Source organism: Zootermopsis nevadensis, unplaced genomic scaffold, assembly GCF_977971745.1.
Source record: "Zootermopsis nevadensis isolate Lab colony 2312 unplaced genomic scaffold, Znev_1.0 Znev_ptg000003l, whole genome shotgun sequence".
NCBI classification, from domain to species: domain Eukaryota; kingdom Metazoa; phylum Arthropoda; class Insecta; order Blattodea; family Termopsidae; genus Zootermopsis; species Zootermopsis nevadensis.
In genome coordinates, this window is record NW_028259135.1 from 5,527,564 (window position 1) to 5,555,163 (window position 27,600).

The 27,600-nt window shown below is 38.5% G+C and overlaps 1 protein-coding gene and 2 long non-coding RNA genes across 6 annotated transcripts in view; 1 reads left to right on the forward strand and 2 right to left on the reverse strand.

Annotated features, from left to right (window-relative positions):
• The window catches only part of Lpin (phosphatidate phosphatase LPIN), a 46,403-nt gene that overhangs the window by 5,764 nt on the left and 13,039 nt on the right, over nt 1-27,600 (forward strand). For 3 of the 4 annotated variants that reach the window (XR_002544005.2, XM_022069866.2, XM_022069855.2), the window contains exons 2-12: nt 4,082-4,883; nt 9,825-10,760; nt 12,131-12,372; nt 15,699-15,776; nt 19,641-19,912; nt 20,463-20,669; nt 22,946-23,090; nt 23,211-23,451; nt 25,058-25,270; nt 25,756-25,955; nt 27,154-27,310. Coding sequence is in view for 3 of the 4 variants with exons in the window: in XM_022069866.2 (XP_021925558.1) it covers nt 4,695-4,883; nt 9,825-10,760; nt 12,131-12,372; nt 15,699-15,776; nt 19,641-19,912; nt 20,463-20,669; nt 22,946-23,090; nt 23,211-23,451; nt 25,058-25,270; nt 25,756-25,955; nt 27,154-27,310 (2,880 nt within the window). In the remaining variant the exon portion in view is untranslated. The remainder of the gene's footprint in view (nt 1-4,081; nt 4,884-9,824; nt 10,761-12,130; nt 12,373-15,698; nt 15,777-19,640; nt 19,913-20,462; nt 20,670-22,945; nt 23,091-23,210; nt 23,452-25,057; nt 25,271-25,755; nt 25,956-27,153; nt 27,311-27,600) is intronic. The other variant, XM_022069874.2, reaches the window with a different exon arrangement.
• Nucleotides 257-4,075, reverse strand: LOC110832760 (uncharacterized). The gene is made up of 3 exons (XR_002544040.2): nt 3,745-4,075; nt 3,508-3,635; nt 257-1,649 (listed from the first exon to the last, which is right to left on the reverse strand). It is a non-coding gene; the product is annotated as an uncharacterized LOC110832760 (long non-coding RNA).
• LOC147874901 (uncharacterized) lies at nt 10,963-18,438 on the reverse strand. The gene is made up of 2 exons (XR_015532679.1): nt 18,282-18,438; nt 10,963-12,418 (listed from the first exon to the last, which is right to left on the reverse strand). It is a non-coding gene; the product is annotated as an uncharacterized LOC147874901 (long non-coding RNA).

Here is a 27,600-nt window from a genome sequence, read left to right on the forward strand (position 1 = left end):
AAAGCAGCTTGCTTGCCTCATTTTTTTTTGAGACGGTTACTCTAAGGTAATAATTTTTGTTACAAAAATTTCTTTCTGTGAACGTTCAATAAATGAGTGATAACGTGGAGAAATGACGGAATTTGTTCATTTTTATAGTGTACGAGATGTTATGGACCGCTGAGAGCGACAAGTAGGATACCGCTGCGGAATACATGGGATAAAGGAATACTTTTTGTTATCCTTGGACTTTGAAGTCGTCTGTGACAAGTTTATCTTTATTTTCTGTTGTTTTCGAGGTTACTAATGATAATACATGCGCAGACACAATAGATCGTTTCGTTCCTCGTTGCGTTTGAAATCACCAGAAGATCATTTATGGACATATTTTATGTCTTATGACTTCATGCAGGCGTGAATTCAAGTATCGTGTATGCTTACAGAATACGTAAATACGCGAGTCAGCTTTAGGGTTCAGAAGGGAGCTCTTAGACACGGGTTATACTGAACTGGTTTATGTACGAATCGGGAAGGCTGTGTGATGACTGTTTCGAAGGGTTTTTTTAAATTATCTGTGACTCAATTCACATTTCATGATAGTCCTCACTGCACTTCACGTAGTATCAAATTATAAACATCATCAATTCTCTGTACTCTGAAGCAAGGGCTGGTCGCTTATCATGGACCTCCGTACACATTTACACAATTCGGCAAAGCCGGTAGGAACTTGTAAAAGCTATTTTTGCTGTGGTAACCCGCTAGCAGTGTTCGCAAAACTTTTATTTTTCCCCACATGAGGGCAGTGTTTGCTTTCGAAGGAACTGTCGCTTCAGTTCACTCTCCATGCCAACATAATGAAGACTATAACCGATGTTGGCCGACTGCCAGCAGCTCCTGCCGGAAGCTCGTTTGTACTAAGACAAGTAATAGAGTCGTTGAATCGTACTGCAGCAACACAACCAGTCTGACGTCACACCAGCATCAGCGCCGTATTCTTTTTATAAACAGAGGCCCGGAACAGAAGATGTCAGACCTTGGTTTCACATGAATCTGACGTCCGTATAAGAAAGATACGGGATTTTATTATGGACTCTTTGTGTAATTTTTCTCTAACATTTTAAAATTAGATTCATTGATACAAACACCGACTTAAGTGACAGTTCTTTACACTATCTTACTGCCCTGCTAACTGAATCATAAGGTTTCTTGATGTCTCTAAATAGCTGGTGAATTCTTCCACTGTACTCCAATTTTTCATCTCCCACATCTGACGAATGCTCCATACATGGTTACTAGTTGATTGACTGTGACAAAATTCACACTGATGATCCCATTCAGTTTAGCCTACGTGTGGAGATAACCTCGAGAGATTAATTTTGATTACAGTTTTGTATGTGGTTGGCTAATCTTTTAAGGCCGACGCTCGGTCTCAAAAGATTCTGCTCTGTTAGGTTACTAGAGAACTGTTCGCTAGTCTGAGTTTCGTCTGCCCCTTTCGTAACAAACACACACACACACAAAGGCCTTTGTATATAAATAGTACATTAATAAAGATTCCACCATTTTCTGTAGTACGTGCGATAACGCCAACTGTCAAGGTGGCGACGGCATGAATTATGATTGTAGAGTTGGTACCAGTCGGTGACAAAAGCCATTCAAAATGCGTTCCACTAAAAAGAGGGACAAAATTAAACACCTTCAAACAATAGGAACAAATATATCAAACGTGTACAGAGAGGTTATATCGAGTTACCAGGTTAAAAGTAACAATGGTGACCGGCTTGCAGATATCCACAGTATTTTGAGTATGCAAAATAATTACTTTTGTCTGTAACAACGTTACACAGAATGAAATAATACCCATTCTGGATGGGTTTGCTACTGAAAAGTTGAAACACTATGAATCACCAAGTACAGATCGCATTCCGCCAAAACTAATCCGAATAGAAGATAATGCATTACGTTCTGAGATCCACGAGCTTATTAATTGGTGGGACAGTGGAAGGAGGCCATTGTTATCAGAAACACACAAAATGTCAACGAGCATTCTTATGTCAAGATTATGTCCAATTTTTGGGTATCATCAGTGTTGATTCGAACATACTCAATCAGATTCAGATAACATGTTCCGTATTTGTCATACGTCGGAAAACAGATGCGAGGACAATGGGACAATACACCAGCTGTTTATAGACTTCGAGGAAATCCGTGATTCGCTTCGGAGGGAAGCATTTTACAAAATTCTTATTGAATTCGGTGCACCAATGAAGTTACTGAGGCTACTCAGCGTGTTTAAATGAAAGAGCTGAGGTAAGCTAAAAATTTACAGAACCTTACGAGCGTGTTAAATATTAACGAGTTTGTTTTATTATCTTTATGTTAATCTGACAGCAGTTTTTAATTATTTATTTTGTCGCGTTCATATTGGTGTCCTTTCGCGTACCATCGGCGGTACGCACACCGCTCTTTTGGTAACACTGTTTTAGATTACTGAAAAAAAGAGCGTCGCATGGCACACAATTGTACTTTGGAAAACACGAAAAAGAATAAATTTTAGGCTGTTCTAATTGTTACTTTGTGACTGCGTAAGACCTCTACGTGTATAAATAAATGGCTAACAGCTCACAAAGAAATGAACGTTGATGAATTTTAATTTCAGAGCAAACAGTACATACGTTTATGTTTATGCATGCAGAAAGGGACTCTTTTAGCAGCGAATCATTATTTACTCTGTGACGATGACAAGGTTCAACGAGTATCGGATGATACCATAAGGTGATACACCACGCCACCTCTTACGTCATCATATTCGTGATGCTAGCAAAGTTTCTGTTGCTGCCTTGTCGATGGAAATGTCAACAAACCACATGCAACCTGTCACGGCGGAGTTTAATAATTTGGTGATGTTAACTAACAAACTAACTCCCTGGTGGCAGAACCGACAACAGCAAAGCCCGCCACCGGACACGATCCTGAGCCAACTCCATCCATTTACCATCCTCACAGCCCACCTCCCTAAGATCCATCTTGATGTTATCCTCCCACCTCCTTCTTGGTCTGCCCAGTGGTCGTTTTCCAGAAGAATTCCCTACCAAAATCCTGTATGCACCCATTACCTCCCCATGCGTGCTACATGTCCAGCCCATCGGAGCCTCCTAGATTTCACTATCCTCACTAATGTAGGCGACACGTACAATTCACTCAGCTACTCGATATGCAATATTATAAATTCCCCACTTGTTTCATCCCTCCTAGATCCAAATATCCTGAGAGCTCTGGCTTCAAACACTTGTAATCTACGTTCTTCCATACAAGACAACAGACAAAAGTATTGCTTTATAAATCCTGATCTTTAGTGTTTTGGATAGCAGACGAGATGAAAACAGATTTTGAATTGAAAAAAAGCGTTCCCCGAATGTGTTCTACTCTTAATTTCATCATGGACCTCATTTCTATTTGTTACTGCAGTTCCCAGATACTTAGATTTTGAAACATTCTCAAATGATGTGTTACTTATAACCTGCTAACCTGTAGGAAAGTATCTGCATTCTTGGTTATGGTACCCGCACCATGCACCAGCAAATTGACATCAGCAGCAGAGGAGAGTAAGTACCTGGTGCACACCATTCGATTCGAGCCCTTGCTGATGACATGTTCTAGAGCACAATCAAAAAACATTGGAGTTAAAGGTTCATTCATAAATGGCGTTAACCGTGCCAGAAGAATATTCGATCAAATTTTGTGTGACATTGACAAAAGGCATACCTCGTAATTTCCTGCATTCAATGTTGTCACCGATTTTGTACATAGGGACAACAGCTGATTACTTCCGATGTTGTGGTATTATTTTCTGGTTCCAAATCGAGACTATAAGCTGATGTGTCTCTGAGTGCAGTGTCTTACCACCTGTATGGATTAGTTCCATTGGAAATGAGTCGATACCTGGAGATTTGTAATTTCCCAATGGCAGTTTCAACTTCATTATGGCTCGATTCCGGGATCAAGGACTCGGCTGTGTGTTCTTAAGATGTGATAATGTTATCGTTATCGTAAATAATTAAATGTAATGTTCCTTTTGTTCCATGATTCGTCTTAAACCAAGTTTGCCGCCAAACCTTGCACACAACGGCAGCTTGTGCATTGCGATTTTCACTAGATAGCAGCACCAGCCGTACGACTTGGCAACAGCTGGCGAGGACTGCAGACGACTCTGAGCATCGATTTGTTTGTGAACGATCTGCGTTTGGAGGCAGCGAATGAGTGATTAGTGAATTTTTTCTGCATGATTTTTATGCTTTGGTGTAATAAACTTTGAGCTTTGTAAACAAAACGTATACCGTTCAGGTAATATATAAATTGTTTATTGACATTTCCGTGGACGTTTGACAGCCGTAAGAGCTCTGATAATCAACAATGGATTTGCGTTTTTGTCAGATGTCAAGCCACTGGAATTAATTTGATAATATATCTGTTGATTCAGATGTTTAAAGTGTCAGCGTACTTTGTTTGAGGACATTGAACTGTTTCACTACATAACATAAAAGAAATGAAATAACTCAGTGGAAACGAGATTAGGTATAACTGTTAAGAAGTCGAGGTTCTTGATACTCCACCTCGCATTTCATAAAAGTTCTTCACACGCCTCAGGAGTAAGTCTTGGATGATAAGGCAGTAAGGATTTTCGAACAAAGGATTGCAACACAAACACAGCTGTAATGTACAGAATGAACTACATTGGCAAGTTCATTAGCAACTTCCGAGACTTCTACAACGAAATCAATGCAGCAACTTTGACAGGAGCCATCGATGTGGTGGTTGTAGAGCAGCCTGATGGAAGCTTCACGTGTTCCCCATTCCATGTTCGTTTTGGGAAGCTGGGTGTCCTCCGCAGCAGAGAAAAAGTGGTAAGTTGTATTATGCAGACTCCTCTAGCTTATTACAAATGTTTTAGAACTCAACTGTCAGAATAATCTTACTTTGCAAATTTTTATGTTGATTTTTCTTGAATTGAGGTTGAGGGTCATGATTTTTGTGTTACATTTGTGCATAGTACCAATTTCTTTGTGTATGGCACAAAATAGGTTTTATTTTCATTTTGGTATCTTACACCAAAGACAGAACAAAGAGAAAATTCCAAACATTTTTAATACAAAGAGGGATGAAGTAAGTGTGGACTGGAGTAACTTTCATGTGGACAAACACTGTTTTATAGGCATATTGTTACAGTGTTTGTGTTTAGGTTAGGTTGTGATGAAGTGGTCATGCTATTTAAATTAAGTGAAGGATAAAGGGAATCTGTATATCTCCAGAAGAGATGGAGGCTGTGAACATTATTGAATTGAGACAGGATCTAATATAGACATGTATTTTAGCTGTCTGCTATGCTGTACCACTGGAATCTAAGTTTTACAGCAAAAATATTTTAGCTGCATAAATACCACCCATAGGAGATTTTGAGTAATTATTATATTGTAAATTATCATTATAAACCCAGACCTGAATTAATCATCTTTGGTGTCATAAATACAGAGATTTTCATGCTGGAAGTTACCATAAATGATGTTAGATTTCCCTATGAACATCATTTAATGTCACGTCAGCTCATCACATCCCAGGAAGAATTTAGAATTACTCAGGCAACAACATTTAATGTTTTTAAGTAGTTGTAGGAAGGTTCATCTTTATTTAATAAAACCAGTAATAAATAGACTGTCTGACCATAATGCTCAACTAATTGTGATAAATAACCATTATAAAACCATTTGCCAATAATTACAGTTGTATGTAGCAAACTATGCTGATAAATGATTTTGCTGTAAATAAATTTATAACCCATCTAAGAAATGAAAATTGGGGAACAGTATACAAAGTCATGATGTTGGTTTAAAGTTTAAGACACTGGTAACAAATTAAGAAGTGTTTAGAAAGTTGTAAAATATGAAGCAGGTAAATATTCCTCAGTGGAAGAAAACCATCAATAAATATAAATAATAATGTAATCAGTCCCCTGACAGGGACAGAGGATTTTTCTTCGAGCCTCTGGGTCCAGACCAGTTTTGGGGCCCACCGAGCCTCCTGTCCAATGGGTATTTGGGTCCTTTCCCAAAGGTAAAGTGCGACAGGGGTGTGATACTGACCACTCACCCCCATCTAGTACCGAGGTCGAAAACGAGTAGGGGCTGTACCATCTCTCCCCCTGAGCACCTACATGACGTGTAGCGGGACTGCTATACTGTCACAATCAGTCCTACACTTGCAGAAAACTCATTTAATTTTTGAAGGTGGTTGTCATCTGGGCTGTTGCGCCATGTAGTCTGGTAGAACTTTACCTTCCTTTCAGAGGTGCTTGCTGCCTCTATCATCAGGGCAATGAGGTCTAATGAGACTACATTCATGTCGAATGAAATTGTTGATCAGTGTAGATTATTTATTACTGTTTCATACGTGCTAAAGTTGCATGCCATGTGGTGATATGGTAACTAAGAAGAAAACAGCAGGCATAACTTCATACTCTCTGCCGTGAGAATCTGAAGTCTCATTCATTTCGGCTGTACTGAAAACCCAGCAAAGTAAGAGGCAATACAGTACATGACCAAAACAATTCCTATGACCTTCAATATTCTCACAGAACAATTTGGACTTAGAAAAGGTCTCTCAACCGATAAAGCCTTATACAAATTTGTAGATGAAGTCTTAATATGCCTTAATAATAAAATGCACACCAGTGCCATAAAGTATTTGCTATGTATATCAGCTCTTTACAAATAAAATTTCTTGACAGTAATTTAGCATTAATTGAATTGTGCTGCCTGCTATCACCTTTCTGATTGCTTCTATGTACGTGGGACATTATTTATTGTAGTGCTCAAGCAAGGTGATTCATAATACGTGAGCCCAATTTCTGAATTCGTTTGACTCTTGAGATCTTGTCCTTGTCTTTAAAGAAGGTCTACAATAGAGGGTGCAAACATTTCAACTCGGATGTAGTGCCAAGAACAAGATAAAGAAGAGCTGTTTGTGAAAGGCTTTGTCTCGCAATCTTTGGCACCTTTAAATTTGGTGAATCAGAGCTATGAAGTTGCCAAGTTTAAGCAGCAGACCAGTTGTCAACTAGTTATGTTACATCACTGAGGGGAGTAAGCGTATGGCATGATGGACTCTGCTTGAAATTAGAGGCTACTTGAGGTCAGATTGCCTGCCAGTGGTCTTCTGCTTAGATGGCTTAGCTGTCACTGTTTACCTACTTATGTGCAATTGCCAAAGAAGTACGGACAGGTTTGGCTTTGTATGTGGGAATTGGGAAATGCATAAAAACTGTAGAGTGTAATTCCATAGAACGAAGTCCTTCTTTACCATGTTTACAAGTGATTGCTAGTGGACTCTCCCGAAGCCATGTGAATCCAGTCCACACACTCACCTTTTAAAATTATTCTTCCATCTATGTCTAGATCTCCTAACTGGTCTCTTTCTGTGACATGTTCAGACCAAAACGTTTTATGCATTTCTCATCTATCCTGTTTGTGTGACATGCAGTGTTGTGTCTCATCCCATTAGATTTGATAAGCTAATTATATTTGGTAAAGAGTGCAGTTTATTAAGCTTGTCATTGTGTAACACTTTCATTCGTCTCTTATTTCCTCATTAGCAGGCCCATTTATTCTCAGAAATTTATTTTCTAACACCCTCAACCAGTGTTGATTTCTTGGGCAAGAGATTCGGTTTCATGGAAATAAATGTGTTACCGCTAGTTCCACGAATTAGTATTTTTGAAGTGCGGTTCTTGAGAACAAAGTGCTGAAGAGAACATTTGGACCTGAGAGGACGAAGAAAGAGATGGAGAAAAATACATAATCTGGACAGCTTATATCTTAATTGCATCCTGCTTGTGTTCCTCAATACAATACTTTTATTTTCCGTTGTTTCACAAACTTATTGTTAAAATCACATAAAATTTCACATAAAATTGTTACATTTTTAAAATTGACTATTTTAAAAATGTAACAATTTTATGTGAAATTTTATGTGATTTTAACAATAAGCTTGTGAAACGACGGAAAATAAAAGTATTGTACATAATCTGGAGTTTTATAGTTTGCACTTTCCACCTGATGGGTGATTAGACAAAGGACAGAATTGTGGAATATGGGAAGAAATTAGTTGGGGACACCTTTTTGTATATGGGAAGATCAACGTTAAAATGGAATGTGAAGAAATAGGATGTTTTTGCTTGGAGTGGATTAAACTGGCTATTGTTTAACAAGAATTAAATGGAATATGGCGTAAAGAGATGCAAGGAAAGTTAGTGTAAATACTGCTAGTTACCTTTTGGGTTGTATAAAAGCAAGAAATATCTTTACCAGTTGTGCAAGCATAAGTTTTTCCAGACGGACCATGCACCATGGAGTTAAGTTAAAATTAAGTACTCCCTGAAATAAGACAACCAGTCCTGGATGTTGGTGAGGCCAGTTCTAAGTAATTGCTGCAGCCATTTTGGAATTGTATAAAAGCGTAACATTTTGGTGTGGTGAAATCAAGCAAACTCTAAAACTATTTAAAACATTATGTGTTTTAAATATATTAAAGACAATGGAATACAGTAAATACACAATTGAAGCCACTTGATAGAAACATCTAGAGAGTTCTTTTTACTACTTCCTATAAATGCAGTAACTTAAGAAAAGGACGCTTTAAATGTTTAATGGGTTTAACAGAAGTAATATCACATTTGGAGCATATGTTCCTCCCCACTGTGACACATCTTTGACTTTCTGAATGTGGAAAACATTCAGTCAGTACATCCATGTTTTATGTGTGTGACACCCTTGTGGGACATAAGATTCTCACATACAAATATTTTGTAGTAGGATTTTAGTTTCTCATGGTGCTGGATTCCAGAAGACAGCCATCTTTAAGTACCACAAATCCTAATTAATTGTTTACTTGTCATGCCACCTGCAGACACACTTTGATACGTCATCTGTGACCAAAATTTGCTGTCTGATAGGACCTACATGCACAATTTAGAGAATTAATAAAGTGAGAATTTTCTAATTTGGGGGTTATTAGGTGTGTATGAAAGCACAGAAGTTATACATCTTTATCTGATTATCCTTGTCACCATGTTGGCTTTAAGTTTCTTCGTTGCTCTGTGCTGAATTAGTGATATATTATGATGAGAATTACTTTGGTTACTGGTTGGTCTTTTACGTCAGCCAGTGCAGTTTCAGAGCAACCTCTTCAAAGTAGGAAACAACAAATGTATAGTTCAAAAGAAATGTCCCAAAATGTTTCATGAATGCAGAGGTAGGAAGTGTATATTTTGAAAACATGCGGTACAAATTCAACATTTCTGTTAACATACCCAAATTACTTTAGTCATAGTAATAAAGGTAATAAGTATCCAGTAGTAACACCATTCGTGGCATTAATTTGTAAAGGAATTCTCATTCTTATCCATTCTGAATCCCTGTAAGGGAACAGAAGTTACTGCCTTTTGAAAGGTATCTGACAGAAAATACTAAAGAAAATTACAGTAAAAAGGAAGTCCATTCAGAATTCGGTCTAGAAACCTCATGACTGATGCCATGGTAACTAAACACAGGATGTGGCATGTACTTCTCTCCCATTGCAGCACATTTGATTGGTCGATATAAAATAGAGAACACTGAATTGCAGATTGATTGGACTTGGTTGCTTACTTGTTGCCAGTTGACCAAAACCATCTCATTTCCATTTCATAATTATGCTGATCTGCTTGGCGTGGATTTTTCATTTTACTTTTATTGTCCTTCGAGCTCTTACCTGAATAACAATGTAGGAAAGTACACTGTTCTTTCCTGTTGCAGGTTGACATTGAAATCAATGGAGAGTCACTTGATATTCACATGAAACTTGGGGATTCAGGCGAGGCATTCTTTGTGGAGGAAGTTACTCCTAGTGAGCTGGGGGATGATGAGGTCATTCCACCACACCTTGCTTGCTCTCCTATCCCTGATGATAATTTTCTCCTCCATTTTCATGGAAGGGGAGCCACCATTACTGAGATACATGACAACACCATAAACTTGCATGAAAAGAATGTGGATGTCACATACAGCCTTCAAGAAAGCAGATGTGAGGGCATCCAGAATTACGAATCAAATGTTGATTCTAGTCAAGTACAAAGCCAAATGTCTAGTCGTGATGGTTCTGCAGAGAGCTGTGTAACCAAAGAAAATGTAGATTTGCAGAAACATGTAATAACTGCTGGTACTTCTGTGCCCAAAACATTTTGTGCAGAGACTGTCACTAATGATGATGAATTGGAGAAGGTTCATCGTATCAACATTGCAGCTGCTGATTTTCGTCCCATCTCATTAATTGTGGAAGAAGGTGTTTCTGCCATAAAAGGTGATGAAGATTTATTGGTGGAAGATTCATTAGATGGACAAAATGCCACAGAAGAATCCAGTTCATGTCAAGAACAGAGCTCAAACTCTAGCCATGGCTTGGTGGCAAAGGAAAATATAGTGCCTGGTAGTGAAGATCTTGCCAAGGCCAATTCTGGAGGGAAACGAAAACGACGTAAAAAGTCGTTCATGAAGAAGAAGGCTGCAGCGCAGAGGAAATATGGAGTAGGATCAAACAGTCAGATCGAACATATGGAGGCAAATGATGCCAACGGACTGCTGAAGGCCTCGGTTGAAATGCAGCAAACTGTGACCGATGACTCGTCAGATCAAGGCATATTCCAGATTGATGATCTGAATGGCCAGGCTGAAGCAGGATCGTCTTCAAAGAGGGTATGTATCTTTTCCATCCTTGTGGATCTGTCTTTTAGGACAATGTGAAAGAACTTGTTATAGCTACTTGGCTGTGAATGTCACTTATGTGACACTTACCTTAAATATTACTGGTTAGTGTTGTTTGTGTCTTGACTGTCTCTGTTCTGAGACTACCAACTTTCAAGTTTTTGAACAGACATTAAATGAGACATTCTCAAGGTTCAGTGTTAACAAATTGTTTATTTCCAGCAGATTACTGTATTGAAATATTTTTGTGTTTGAATACTTCAGGATAGTTCAACATTGCACAACCCATGGGACATGACTGTCATTTACTTGCGTTAATTTTTATGTTGTTTTCGTAACATTACAGTGTACACATTTAGGAAAGACACCAGAAGTTTCCTTCTCATGAGATTGGTACCCTTGCTTTGAAAACAAACAGTGAAATTAAATTTATTTATAACTGGACATTACCAGTATGCAAAAGAACTTAACCTATGTGCAGTCTGATAGCTGTTTGAAATAAACCATGGTTGAGTGAACAACATTTATATGTTGTATTTGGGATGTTGTAGGTTCAGTTCAGATCTGAGCTTGAAGTCTGTCCCAAATTACATTTTCTTATTTTGCTCATTCTCTCCAAGGAGTGGCAGGTGAACAAGTGAAGTTGCTTCCTTTCATATCCTTTGCAATTCATCATTAACAAATATCTCACCATTCATTGCTGAGTAACGTTTCACCCTGAGATTGTGAATACTACATGTTGTAATGCACCAGTGTTGCCAAGCACATTGCGTCTTCAACTAATGACACTGAACCCAAAGTTAACCCACCATTGGACGTGGTGGTTCAGAGGCTGAGAGTCAGTCATCTGCATGACAAGCGTTTGCCACTGGAACAGCTGACTGTGTTCTGCAGTCTCATGCCATATCTGTTATAATCCTGCCGTCATCTAGTATTCCAACTAGTCTCTTGCCTTGATGTTCTGTCACTGCTACATGTCCTACCAATCTCGGCCTCCTTTTTGTTCACCCTGGTATGTTTGGCAAAGAGTACAAAATGGTGAAGCTTCTAATTATGCAATTGTGTCTGTTCTGTTTATTTTCTGTGCTAAATACATGAAGGAGACTGAAATGTGACTGAAATTAAAGATCTTATCGAGATAAATATTTTATGTTGTGTCAGTTGTTGTATGAACAGTTTTGAAGAAAGTATATTAATTGTAATTTGGGCTTCAAATAAAATAGGGGTTATATTTGTGCTAACAGAAACAAAACTTCAGTTAAAATTTGCCAGACTGTGGATAAGAAATTTCATGAAACTCCCACTTCACTCTGTGCTTTGAAGATGAGAATGGTATATATTATGTTGTTACATGTGCTTAGGGACCAAGTGGTCACTTGGGTGGCAACATCATCAGTAATACGGAGAGCACCATATACAATTCTGCCGTGGAGTCCGGTTTGACAACGTCATTGGCGGTCGGTCATGGAACTGCTGCAAGTGCAGTCTCTGGTGTGGCTGGTCCACGAATGGACACGGCTGGTGAGCTGGCGCGGATACAGCATGCTTCTAGTGAGACTGATTTCCACTTCTTCAGTGACACTGATGCTACTCCTGGCTGTGGGTATGTTGAATTACGTACTTCTATAATATAGTAAAACCTTGTTTATCTGAAACACATTCAAAATCATGAAACACAGATTGTCCCTATCTCATTTTTTTACAATTTATTGTTTATGGTGTGGTGTCTTGTGGAATGTTGTGCCACATAGTTTGGTAGAAACTGACTGATGTTTTAGAGGTGCCCTGATCATCAGGGTGATGATGATGCAGATAGTACACACTGTGAATGAAACATCAGTCAGTTTTAGGAGACCACATGGTGCAACATTCCAGAAGACAGCCATATTTATACACTCTGCCCTGAGAATCAGTGACATGTATTTTTTATTATTTGATTGTACTTAGTTTGAACTCCATTTATTAGTGTATTCCCAAAAGATGATAAGAAATTTTGGTTGGGAAACCTGAAGGAAAGAGATGACTTGGAAAACCTAATCATACAAAGGGTAATAAATGGATCTTAACCGTTAATGTACAGGTGACCAGGATTTTATCTGTAATTGGGGTGTGAGGATGAATTCATAGCCAATGAGAGTTTTAATTAGCATGCTATTACTAATTAGCATGATATTACTAAAGAAAACTCTCAATTTTGCACATGGCAGACAATTCTTAATTCATTTGTAATGTACTACATTAGTTGTGAGGCTTAGAGCTGAGAATTTGTGAGGTTCTGAATCCCATGGACTTGGCTTTGATGAAAGTTACAAGAAAATAATTCACCATCAACACCCGAAGTATATAGGCAGGGTGCGGGAGAAAATGGTGCATAATAACAATGGTAGCAGGTAGAAAACCTCAAAATAAAAAAAGAAATGTAGAAGGAAGAATTCTCTAGAATTAATTTTTTCACAACCATCAAATGGGGCAAGTAAATTAATCATGCTGTGGGAGGACCAATGGTCATAGATAAGCTCCTTGTGGTACCACGGTTGACAGTGATCAGCACTCAGTGCACAGAATTAGTGTTGCTGTTGTATTGTGCAGTCAGCTTGTTGCAGTAAGACATTAGCAAGAAAGGGTAAGTAAAATGAACAGAATGTTGAATACCACCACTGGAAGAGATGGCTCTGGATATGGTGACAATTCATGTTATAGTACATGAGGAATTTCCTGTGAGTTGGGTATAGAACATTGCACTGACCATTTAATCCTCCAGGATGAAGACCTGTATCCACTACTCATGGGTTAAAGTCTCATGTTTCATGATTATCATCATTGTCTTTGGTAGTGTGAATGGCTTTTAGAGGAAGACGAATATGATCTGGGCTTTTTGGAGCACACCTTATGGTTAGATGAAGCAGCATTCAGACATGAAAGTGTCAGCAGTCATAACAGCCACTTGTGGTCACAACATAATCCACATGTTAACATGTGAGTGGGACCATCAAGTTTGCTGGAGCATTAATTTGTGGGCTGGTATCATTGGCAGTTCTGTGGTTGGCCACACCTACTATCTGACCTCTTCAGTGGTCATGCTTATCATGTGTTCCTGCAGGAAGTGCTAACCATACCGCTTGGAGATGTGCCACTTTTGGTTTGATGTGAGGTTTCAGTGCATTGGTGCATTTTAGTGCACAGACCCAACTGCACCTCAACAAACAGTTCCCGTGAGAACCCTTTGGACTTATTTCTTTGGGGACGCCTCAGAGAAATTGTTTACGGGGGTCCACTGACTCACATGGAAACCTTGGCAACAAAATTTCATGCTGCTGTGGCAACCGTTGATGTAGACATGTTATGACGTGTGCAAGCTATAGCATTCCATGATGTGCAGTTGCATGTCGATGAATGTGTGGTGGATGCTTGAACACTTAACTGTATCGACTGCCCTCTTAGTTATGTATCTGCTGTGTTGTGTGTTAGCAAGTGTTGTTTATCCTCACATGTGTGAACTGTGCCTTCTACTTATGTACGCTATTCTTTTGTGTTAACTCATTCATGAGTTTCACCTGCAGTTTTTTGTAGTTATTTAACCTTCTGTGTGTCTGCCTCTGTCTCTGAGCGGTACCACTAATTTATTTGCTGGTTATGATTTGTGTGACATGCCTCATTTGATGATTTCTTCTCACCATATCTTGGGAATGATTCCTTCTAGAGAATTATTTCTTTTAAATTAATTTATTTTGAGGTTTTCTACCCATTCCCATTGTTATTATGCACCATTTTTCTCGCAGACTGTAGATTTATCACAGATGACAAATATTAAAGGGATTCCACAACGTGATTTTTTTAAACATTGAGATCACCTGTCTGGGGGCAAGCAGTTCTGGCATACCACCACAGGTGGCTGGTGGTTCCAGCAAACCTGTCAATGAGGGTGATCTACAGTATGTGGCCATAAGGTATACAGGCTTCATCTGGCATATACCAAGTGTTTGGAATGCGAGAAGGAAGCTCAAAAGCCAGGGACAGCCAAGGAAAGTCCCAGGGGCTTATTGAAAGCAGGGTACATGGCACTACTTAAGCTTAGGAAGGCCCTGATCAGGGTGAATAAAAGGCCCAGGTCTTAAGGCAGTACCTTACTTAACTGTGCTCCTGAAGTTAAGAATGTATGGAGCTCTGCCTCCCTGACACCTTTATAGACCTTCGTGTCATGGCACTGGACGTGAATAATGTATAATTTTACTTTCAGTTAAATTTAAAATTTTGCAAGAGACATGGAGGAATACTGCCTTTCACTGCAGTAGCAGTTTTTAAAAAGATGTCAATATTGATGTGTTTGTTCTGTGATACAAATATTTGCAAAAGTAGATTGGGAGAAAAACCTGCCAAATGTAAATAAAATTTGGATCTGTGTTAAGGCAGGCAGTTGGTGGCCTCCTTGTTTGTGGTTCAACTGACCCCTGTTGCATCCCCTGGGAGGTTTTTCCTGTAGATGTTTGCATATTTGGGTCTAGTGTAGTGAAGATGTAATCAAAATTATTTTGTATCTGTTCAGGATCATAGAATATTAACATGCAACAAAAAACTTTTTCACTATTGTATTGCCAGTAAATGTGATTTCAGTGTTGTCTAAAGGACAGTAGACATTTTCATGAAATTATTTGGAACCCTTGACTGCTGTCAGTTCGAAAATGTCACATTAATGAAATTTGCACTGTGTTGTAATGGAAAGAGAAGGGTGTGTGATTTCACTTACAGCTATGAATATAAACTAGCACATGAAGGTCACATGCAGTGTATCTCTGTATTGTATTTCACTGCAGCAGGAGTCATATGAACGAACTGATGGTGGCAGCTAGTACCCATTCTGTCGTTAGTTTAGCGCTTCTGCGAGCATGGTCAGGATAAAACCTAACCTGAGCTTTTGGTTGTTTCTGTCAGTTGTGGTGTTCAGGGTTGCAGGATTCCCATCGCGTTCTCTGACCCCACCTTCGAAGTGCTAACAGCTCGTGGACACTTGTAACTAACATTCTAATTTTCTTATTTTTGCTGTGAATAAGTAAACTTATGCTGTTAATTCTATTGATTCTGTGTGTAGATTTCACTGGTCAAATTTTTCAAGTGGTACAGTTTTACTGACTCGACAGTTTGAATAACATTTATTTTGCTTCTTTGTATAACTGGAAAGTGTGTCATAATTAGGTGATATCTTGTGCACGCTGCCAGAATTTGCAAGTAACACTGAGGCTGGCATATTTCAACAAAATGTTCTCAGAATACAAAAAGTGACAAAAGATATGCAAGATTTTACTTTGTAAGAATCAGAAATTTAGTATGGTAGATAGAATAAGTGTGATCAGTTTTAATGGGTGTAATAAACAGGCTACTGTATTATCTTCTAGAGGTACTTGATTATGTTGTAGTATTCTGGCTCATTTTTTGCTCTTTTATAACAAACCTTCTTAACCTATTAGCATACTATTACAACTGAGAAATTTTATTGGGTTGAAGTTTATATGTACATTTTGGGATAATTTTTCTATAGATTTTGAAGTATTTCAATGGCCGCCTTGACTAGCATTGATTATAGGAAAATAAAGATGTCACCAGTCAAGCTCTGCTTAATCTAGAAAGATTTCGTTTTGCCACTACATATTCAATTTTATTTACTGAAAAATATGAATCAAAGTAATTTCTGAGGATCACTGCCAAAAATCGAAGAGGGGATATTTGTTGATTTTTTTTACAGGTTTACTAAGTATTTTGAGCAAAATAGCATGGCAATGGATTAATAATTGCTGATACAAAACATTTGTTTTGCTCTGTTCTGGACTTATGACTGTTTATGCACTCAGATATGACAAAATTGTATAGATTTTTTGTGTAACTGAGGAATGATATGAAAGGCGTGGAGGCAGTGTAACTTGATCTTGAAAGATTTGGCCATTGATAGTTGGGTTTATTGATTGCATGGGCTGTGAACTGTAGTTGCTGTTAATTGAATGCCATGTCAGTAATTAGCGGTGAATTTGTTCCAGCTTTTCTGTTCTGTTCAGAATCCCACATTATTTTAAAGATTGGAATTTAGGATTTAGGAGCCGAATATTGCAGCTTCATATTAGTTAGGGCCTTTGTTCAAATCTCAGCTCATGGACTGATTATTGTCCTGACTGAGTTTTTGTGGTTTTTCTCATTCCCTCCAAGGCAAGGTCAGGATAGTACCATAAAATAGGCATGGCTGCTTCTTTCCACATCTTCTGATTCATCTTTTATTGATTATCCTGTCATTCAGTCCTATATAACCTTTGTAATTGAAATCGTGGTTATATAAACTGGAGCCAGAAGAATAGAATACAAGCAAAATTAAATGAATATAACATACAGCTTGAAACAGTCACAATGTAGAAACTGAGTAATATGCCATTAGAATCTTCACTTCGTTAACAGGAAAGTTTACTTACTTTTAGAATGCAAAGTATTGTTTGGGGATGCACATTTATCATCAAATGGTGATCAATTACAGGCTGTTAGGATCGCGAAGTCAAGGGCTGTATTTTATGGCTCCCTCTTTGAGGCTCATTTTAATAGCATACATCCATCTATGCATGGGTATAGCCAAGTTGTCAGCAGTCCACATTGACTGTCTTTGGTTGCAAGCGCTAAAAGATACAGCTTTTAAAGTTCCCACGATTAAGAGTAATGTTTTAAAAGGTTTCACGTGGTGAATGCCCACTTAGTTTTGTAAAACTTGTCTTAATTTTTTAAACCTTGCGTAAAAGAATGTTAAAACAGGAAAGATGTTTTACCAACGTTGTCTCCTGTTGACGAAGGAAAAGTGTGGGACTTTACAGATTATGTGTGTATTTGAGTTGCTTGATGTGTGTGATGCGTTTCTATAGAGGTCTCAGAAATGAGAAAGAAACTCTTGTGAGGAGTTGAGTACTGAATGAATGTAATTGATAAAATACTGACGTGTCACAAACTAGAACCAAGTCAATCTATGGAATAATCTTGATGTTTAGAGTGACTGAAGACCACAAGAAAATAATTTTGTCCATTGTTGTATGAAAGGAATACTAATTGATATTCCAAACAATCCTTCTGATGTTCTGACTCATCTCTGCTCTGTTTTTAGCATTGCGTCTTAGCATATTGTATTTTATTCCATCAAAGTTGGTGTTTCCAAACATTTCAAATTAGTTTTTCATTATTTTTAATAGGTACTTTTGGTGTTTGATGGAATATTTTTGACTGATTACTGATTTTTCTTCAGGATTCAGTTTGGGAATTGTATACATTGAAGTGCTAGTTGAGGAATTTGCAAGTGCATTAGGTCTCTTAAAGCATATTTAGTAGTTGCATCCTATTGTGTGAGTAGTGGATGAAAGTAACAAAAAATAGTTTATCATCAACACAATTGAAATACATATGTATGAAAGTATATATCACATATGACAAACCTTTTAGGGTTTTAACAACATGTGATATATATGTATACACATTAAATTACAAGTTTTGACGTACTTGCCATCAGAAGTATCTAGAGATGTGGCAAACACCAAACATTAATTCTTATTTAGTTTGGTTTGGATGTCTGGTTGAATGGCTTGATGTACATAGAGCCTGTAATAGAACATAGAATGTGTATGTTTACTATGTAACTATACATTACAGCACAAAATTCTAAACAAACAAACAAACATTGTAATGAAGATTGAAGTTTCATGTTTGTCTGATGATGACAAATATTCCGAAACATGTGTTTTAATGCAATGTTTATCACATGTTGTTACATCACTTAATGATTTGTCACATGTGACACACACACACGTGTAAACTCTAATTGTGTTGACAATGAACTATTTTCTTGTAATTTGTGTCTCTGAAAGAATGCTGTAACATATTGTTGGAATATGTCTTGTGCGTTTTGATGATGCATATTTTACATTGTTATAGTTGAATCATGTTTATGTGATGTGGAAATTGTATCATCAGTGCAATATTTATTATTATTTTATTTATTCAGTGTTCTGTCTGACGACAGGTCCATATGAACAGGATCCTTCCATCCTTTTCTCGGACTGGGACCTGTTCATATACGTTCTTGGCAGATGATCCAGAAGTGGTTTGCCATTGCCTTCTTCTGTGTGTGAATGGAGTAATTGTTGGGATGCCACGGAGGAAAACTCCGTGTTGCCTAGACCACGCCTTGCCCAACACAAGTTAAAAATTCGGGCACCGCCGGGAATCGAACCCGAGACCCCAGGATTACAAGGCCAGCGTTCTAACCGCTAGACCACCGTGGCTCGTAATCAGTGCAATATTGATTACTAATTTTCTTTGTGTGGTGTTCTGCAACAAAAACACAAGAACAAAAAAGAATGGGCGTGTTAGCCAGTTAGAGCTGGGCAAGGCTTAGATAAGTGAGAAACACATCAGTTAGAAGCTGTAGATTTAAAAGTGGTAAATATTTTTGTCACATCCCTCCCCCTCCCACGAGAACTTGGTCTTGAGGAACTTGATGATAACTGGCGAAGAACGCACAGAATGGCTAATAGATGCCACTAATAGTAGTTAAGAATGTAAGCACTCATTTCAGTGAAATTCTGTGTGAGATGTCAAGTGGTCATGGCAGTGAACATCAAACTGCGTTATGACAGCATATAATCTGAATCCATCGCGTGTCAGACTGATAGAGTGCCCCCTACCTTTCACCCAGAGGTACAAGTGAAAATGTATGCAGGAAATATGGGATCTTTAAAGTGGGGGGGGGGGGGGGGGGTGTCTCTTGATCAGCTGAGTATGTGTGAGCTTCACAGGGGAGACCACGCAGTACTGTAAGGCTAAACCCACATCTTGATTTTTTGTACATAATGTTCACAGACCCCATGACTCACGGCCTTGCTCGCCTGTTCAGTCCGATACAGAGTTTGAAATCAATCGTCAGTCAAAAGCCGTAAGCGAGGAAGAAGACGAGGGGGCTAGGAAATCTGCTCTGCATGGACAGTCATGGAGGTGGGGCGAACTGCCGTCACCTCCACCACGGTCGCTGCTCACATCGCACAACTCACAGATGTCTGTTAACGCAGTGGAGCTTGCTGATCCTGAGCCAGTTTTGTCTAGTGAGAGGGAAGGGAACATAAGGCAACAGGAAGGTGAGCACTTATAAGTGTAGCGGTGTGTCAGCAAGCACCGTGCCTTGAAGTTGCAGATGGAGGGAGGCGAGTGGTCAGGCTCATGCTCCAGTTGTAGCTTGACTTCATAGTTTTTGGAAATCCCATATGTGGAACGTGTTTTCATACCTACTCTTGGTTGTAAGGTGTGCAATCCAAACCACATGAAGACAGATTGCAAGATATCATTGTAACCAGACAAATGTTTACAATAGTTGTAGAGTAATAGTACTTACAAAATTTATGAATTTAGAAATCAGATAATTAAGATTTATCGATATATTACCATTGTTAGATATCATTACAATTTATTAATATGAAACAAAGTTATATACTGAAACTTTTTCTCTGTACTAACTGTATTAATTTTTGTGTTACTTGTTCTGTTGGTATGAACACAGCTGGAATTAGTGTAAACACAAATTTCTTTAATGTTTTCACTTTTGCTAGGGTGCTTTCTGAAAATACGGGTGGCAAAGCTGGTTTATGGCTTTTAGTTCAAAGCTGATGGGTCAGATTGTTTTCCTCGTAGTGACCGCAGCAGAGGCTGAAGCTCAGCGCTCGATGCTAAGCGGAATGTTCAGCTTCATGAAGAAGACCAAACGGATCAGGCACAATCCAGAATCGGAGGGCATTTACCTGTCAGATCTGAATTCAGAAGAGTTGGATCCAGAAGTTGCAGCTCTCTACTTTCCTACCTCTTACCGTCAGGGTGGGCACGCAGCCCACCATGCTTCAGGTAGGTGCCACACCTCACCTTACCCCTGCTTCTGTTACATTACAAATGCCACTCATAGAGTTACGTAGTTTGACATCGTCCTTTGCCTGGTGTGTTTGATATACACAGATTTTTTAGTTGGCTCTGCTCATATGTTTATGTAGTTATTCTGGCAATTTATATTTTGTTTTAAGATTAATGGTAATAGTTGGCATCAAATAGGTGCTGTGCTAGTTTTCTAATCAGGTTTCCCGGTGCTTGAAATGGTTATCATACTAATCTAGTATTCAGTAGGTGCTGAATTTCGGCTAAACCATTGCCACTAACTTTAAAAGGAAACATCTGTCAGTATAAAGACAAGAAGTCGCCTTGAGATGGTTGTAGAACCAACTCTCAAAACGTCAGGTACAATAAATACCCAGAGCAGCGTGCAGTGTCTTACATGATACGGAGTGTTGTACAGTGAATCACTGACACGGAACATGCATATGCTAGCCAGTGTACAAGTGGATGAGCATCGAGACACAAGGGTGGAAATTGTGCTGTAGTGGAGTTGTTGCACGTTGCTAGTAGTTTTTGTTCTGTGCATTGGAATTGGTCGTGTTAAAGGTTATTGATTTTGCATCAGTTACACTCTTCTTGTTTCTCCTGTTTTCTTATGCTCTTTAAATCTACTTGTAACCAATCATAATTCTTTTATCATGTGCATATTGTTCCCACTTTTATATATTTATATTTTCAATGGAACCGGTCTTACTGAACTTACTGATCTTTTATTGATTGTGATTTTGTTTCTCATTTGTTGTAATCATTGTCTTCTTTTGTCCTTTTAATTATATCTTATATTAATATAGCAGATCTTAGATGTGCATGCTGCTTCCAAACTTTATATTTTATAAATTTACAGTAGTACACAAGTTGGGAATTTGGGTCATATTTATTATTTCTTATAGACGGGTTTGCTAGATATTATACAAATTATGAATTATCTCTCATAGATGTTTGATAATGTCTTATACCAGCCAATTCAATGTTGATGCTGTCCAGGTCAGGCTAGCTAACCAGGGGGCCTAACAGATTACTCTCATGCACTTCTGTCCCCTTTTTTACCTGACAACAAAAGCAGAATTCAGCTTTCAAAACGTAATTTTATGATTTAGACAGTGGACAGAGTCCAAAGGAGCGGTTTAATGGAATTTAATTTACCATTGGCAGAAACCTATAAGCTTTATCAAAATTTTCTCTTTGTGACGAAGTCCAGGCCCCCCATCGTGGTTCAGAGTCCATCTGCTGACCATCATCACCATCATTTCCACAATTACCAGGAGCAGAATATAAATGTCTTTAATTTAGGTCCCTGGAGGCATGAATCAGTGAGCATGATTAAAGTTGACTTTGCATGAATTTGAAAGGTTTTGTAGTTTGTTGGGCTGCACTTACGTTGATTATGTGCTATATTTTCCTAAGTGTCGCCCTCGGTGGTCTAGTGGTTAGCGTGCTCGCCACCGGACCCAAATTTTGCAGGTTCAAACCCGGCCGAGGTCGATGGATTTTTAAGGGTAATAAAAATCTGTAGCACAACTTTCTTTGGAGGGGAAGTAAAGCCGGCAGTCCCGTGTCATAGATTTATGGCATGTAAAAGAAGCTTATGAGCATGAACGAGATGCTTTGTAAGCTATTTCTTACCCATGTCTCTCCTGATTCTCTACTAGATGGCTCTAGTAGACATATCAGGATTGAGTATAAATTGTGCAGAGGCAGTGGGCTGGACACGTACTACTCACAAATGCACACTTCAAAGACTAAAGGACACGTTGCCTTGAGCAGCTGTCCCGGAAGGGGTCAATGTCCCAATCCCTGAAAGTAGATGATTATTTTCCTAAATAAGCAACGTTGAAAATGTTTACTGTATACTCACACAACTTGTGTTGTTAAGGAAAGTTCTTTTCTCTTATTGTTTACTAGCACATTTATTGTTATTTTTCTGTGTTGATAAACACAGGAGCTTAACTTCCATAAATCAAATAATTCCTTGGCCAGCTAAGTGACTGTCAGCTTAAAAGAAGACCTGCATCATGGAGTTTGCTGTACCATGTAAGGTGTTAAATGCTAGTTGGTTTGACAATTCTCACATCCTTTGCGTGAGTGTAGGAGGTCACAGTGTGGCATGATAAATGTTTGTCATGTTGATGCATCTGGTTCACAGAATTTTTGCATTTGAAGAGAAACGAATCCCATTGTGTATGCATGAAACTGTTGTTTGGTGTCATTTCTTCATTTTTATCTTCTCTTTACAGTGGAGACACGAGATGAGGAAGATGCAGAATCTGGAAATGGAACTTCACTCCCACATTCTCCGCACAGTGTGGAGGGAGCTATTGGTGGTCCAAAATCCTTGGATAGTGCTTATGAAGAACTAAAACATTCTGATTTTGAAAAGAAGTGAGTCGTTCTTATGGTAGTTGAAAGGTCTTATTATGATGCCATTATCATGGTGTGGTTGCTGTCTGTAGATTGACACATAAAGGGCCAAATTATAATTTTGTTGCCTGTTGTGTGCAGGTCTTATGGTGAGATATCTCTGTCTTTGTGTGGAGGCCTGACAGCTGCTGATGGGAACATGTCAGGCCCCACAGAGGACAGTTTCCTGCAGGGTCTTGTAACCTACAGTGATCTGCTTCAGAATCCCAAGCTAATCGACAACCCAGATCTTGTGGCGAGATTCAATGGAAAATACTACAATTGGAAAGTGGCCTGCCCACTTGTAATGTCACTCGTGGTTTTCCAGAGACCTCTGCCTCAGGTACATTAAATTATTTTTTTTAATTTACAAATTTTAGTATAATGCCTGTTGTTTTATTAGTGTTAGCTGCGATCAAGGGGAGTTGAGTCTTGTGTGTACAGGAACCTAGCAGTAGCATAACATAACTCATACGTTTTAATTGAAAATTTTGAAACCTTTTACAGGGTCAAACTGTCTGAAAGACAGCCTTTGATAATCATCAGTGATTCATCAGTCAAAATATCTTGATTTAATAAATACATTTCCTGAAATCTGGAACTTTTGGAAGGCTTCCTTGGTCCTTGAAATTTGCTGATGGTTTCATTGATAGCAAAATTAGTTTGTTAGTCGTGTGTTGCAATGTCTCCAAATCTTGGCGTGGAATTTGCCCTTTTGTGATAAAGTATGATCTAAAAGTAGTTTTTTGAGTAATGACCATTACCATAAAGAGAATATAAAATTCACAGGTTCCCATGCCCTGGCAGCTGACCTGCTTGATAACTTATGCCTATGTAGCAACTGCTTAATTCTTCTTTTTCTGTCTTTAACAGTTTTATCTATGAGTTGTTTGGTCAGATGCAATTGGGAAATGTCTGCAGTTTCTGTCACCTGTTTTCAGCACCTTGAGGTCCAGCACTACTGGCAAAATTTTACCTTTGTCGCATGTAATTTTTAATGTCCTCCCATACACAGTCTTGAGTAATATTTTCTTCATCACTGTCACCATCCACCGTAATATCAAGAAGGGCACGGTCATCCAGTTCATTGTCACTGTCAGTCTCAGAATCTCATGAAGTTTCTTCATGTTTCCTGCTAAGTAAACATTCTTCCACTTCATCATCACACAGAAGAACTGATTGCTTCCTGCAGGTAGATGCTGTGACTTCTACTTGCTAACTATATAAAAGGGCAACTGCACAGCAGAAGTACTATTCAGAATTGTTACTATTTTGTATGTGAGTGGACGTTTTTCAGCGTACCTGTGTGAGTCAAAATCATGGGTCAAGATAACGCTGTAAGAACTGTGTTCAAGTTTCTGTATTTACAAATACCTAAACAAAGGCAGCATTGTCTGGACACTGAAACGTTGCCTCCAATGCTCAGAAAAGTTGATTTTTTTGATCAGCATGTAGAAAACACACACTTGATCTCAGTTTTGATTCACATTGATTTAGTGTATTAAGCTCACAGGGATTACTCGCGGTAAAGACAGGCTGTGACCACAATGAGATGCACCAACTGGTGAGGCAGAGGAAGTTTCAGAGACTTATAATTTATTATAAATGTAACGGAAAAATGAAGTGTCACAACGCATACACAGAGTGAAAGCCAATTTTCCTTTTGATTCTCCATCAATATGAGCCACAACTTGCAATGCACTGGACGTGCTGTGTATGTGAATGGTGACGTGTGGTAGATTTGCCAGCGTGCTGTGTACGCTGGGCATCATTGAAGGGTTAAATAAACCAAGAATAAAATAAAAATAAACATGAATATGGACAGGCGTGAGTTGCTCGCTGTGATGGCTTTGCAATAGTAGATTTCTGACTGCAGTAATGAGTATAAAGTAGCAAAGAATGTATTTGGAGCTGTACCTGAGGATTTGTGGTTTTTATGCGTGTTCCAGGATGTGGTAGACAGCTTAGTGGCAGAATATATGCCCGTAGAGGGGAAGAATCAAAAGAAACCTGCAAACCAGCAGGAAGCAAGCAGAGGAACCAGAGGTTACTCATCGTGGTTCTACTGGCGCCGCCCTTCCGAACCTAAGAAGATCTCGTCTAACCTCTGTACCAGTGATGTTTCATCTCCAGAGACTGAGAAAGTGTCTGATGTCAAGGAGGTAATTATGTGTTTATTTATAAGGGTGTAAGATTAAAATGAAGTCATTTATTTTTATTCACAATATGGGATTCTGCTATGTATTCAAAGGAAGGAAACTGATTAAAATACATTTAAATTTCTAGAAAAAAAAGCCTGTTGACTTTGGTGGAAAACATATGTAGACTGACATATCAACACTAGCAGAGTGCCTGCATTGTTACTGCTGGAAATTCTAGAAACCTTAGCAGTTCCTTATCAGTTGTCACAAAGTTTATCTTGGTCCAGACCATCTGACATTTAGGCCTGTCATTAAATATTATAGGAAAAATATAATCCCAATCTGAGGAAGATTTGTCTTCACAGTATTATCTATGGTAATTAGTTTCAAAGATATTCATCAGGATTTTACTCATTACACACACACACACCAATAAATATGGATGTGACCACATTGATTTTGCTTACCAGAGACTTTGTTGTGACTTTTTTTGACTTGTCCGTCAGGTGGTGACATCAGAGGGCGAGCAGCAGAGCGTGTCTAGGTTAGAAGGAGAGATGACAGATGAAGGTCACATAAAACAAAGTGAAGAAGTGTCAGTCGATATTCCAGATGGTGCTGATTTGTTTACCAAGATGGATGAAACAGGAGTCGCTGATGAGAACAAGCTCCATGATGATCCTGTACACTTGGATAGGCAGAAGGAGTGAGTAACTGCTTTTCATTTGCTTTTAATGTAAGTAAGTAATACAGCGTAGTGCAGTGGAGAACATAAGTGCATTTTATTGCTGTGCTACATTTTCATTGGCCACGAGGTTTGTCTGGTGTTGATACGTATTTAATGTGTCAAAGTTAATCGCACTACAGATTCACTTTGAAAAATATCAGAAACTATTTTTCCTTATATTTCATTGACCATTCATCATGTTCATAGATGCTTTGAGCTGGTCTTAGACTGGATAGGCCAAGGAAGAAGTCTAGGGAACAATCTAACGAAAAGAAGAGATAGGATGGTGGGACACATTCTGAGGCACCCAGAATTGGTTAATTTGGGAAGAATTGTAGGGGGAGACAAAGATTGGAATATGTGACGCAGATTTTTGAGGATGTGGGCTGCAAAAAATATGTGGAAATGCAGAGATTGGCGCAAGATAGGTGAAAATGGAGGACCACATCAAACCAGTTGAAAGACTGATGACAAACAAACAAACAAACAAACAAACAAACAAACAAACAAACAAACAATCAAGATGCTTTGACTGCTTTCCTAAAATAACGTAATCTGAAGGTAAAAATCTGAACTCATTGTTAGGGTCAGTTGTGTATAAGTAAAAATCATAAAAAATACCAGCATGCCTATCTCATAACCAGTATTATATTTACAAACCACTTTTTTACAATGAAATAGTTCCTGCACGTGTCAAAATCAAGAAATGAAACTTTCAACAGCTGGAAATTATACAATTTTAAATTCGTCACATTAGTTGGCAGCACTGTACACACCAACGAGAATGTGTTTTGTTTGCTCAGAGAGTAAAGTCATGTTGCAGTGAAAGGAGAGGAGTGGAGTGAAGTGGAGTCAGATGTTGAAGTGTGTACAGTAATGCGGGGTCGTTTGACTGCAGGAGTAAAAGGATTGTTGACCATCTCTTTTTATATTACAAACCATTTTTGTGACACTTAAGTTTGATTTGAACTTCTTGACAAATGTGATCAAAAGCAAAAATGACTGATAACTTTGGCCCCCCTGATACTTTAAATTTAATTGAAATGCATTCAGTAATTGTGAAAAGAAATAGAAAGGTATGACGTCTGCTGTGTATGTTTACTTCATGCACAGCGCCATAAATAATATTGCGTGCAATACAGTGTGGCTGAATTCATGTTGGTTGTTGTACTTACAGGGTGAAGGAAGAAGGGTACAGTGGATCCAACTCATCAGATGAGTCAGACAGTGGCCGGTCCAAATTACAGAGCGTGAAGCTGCCTATACAGAGACGCAGTTACTATGACCACACAGAGAAATATCGTAAAACACTGCGGCTTTCGTCTGATCAAATTGTAAGTATCCAAATGTGATCAATAACACTGAAACAAGCCTTTTGTATTGTACAGCAGTAGAAACCAAAATTATTTTAATTTTATTTATTTACACACCACTTTGTAAAAAATTCAGATAAATCTTATGTGATTTATAATTTGTGCCATACCAATCTTTTTACTTGATGAGCCTCATTTAAGAATGATCATCATAATTATTTGGTTTCTGTGTACAGTGGAGTTTATATTAGACTGTTATGAACCAAATTAAATTTGCCAACTTTCGGCGTAACTCTGAAACTTCCATGCCG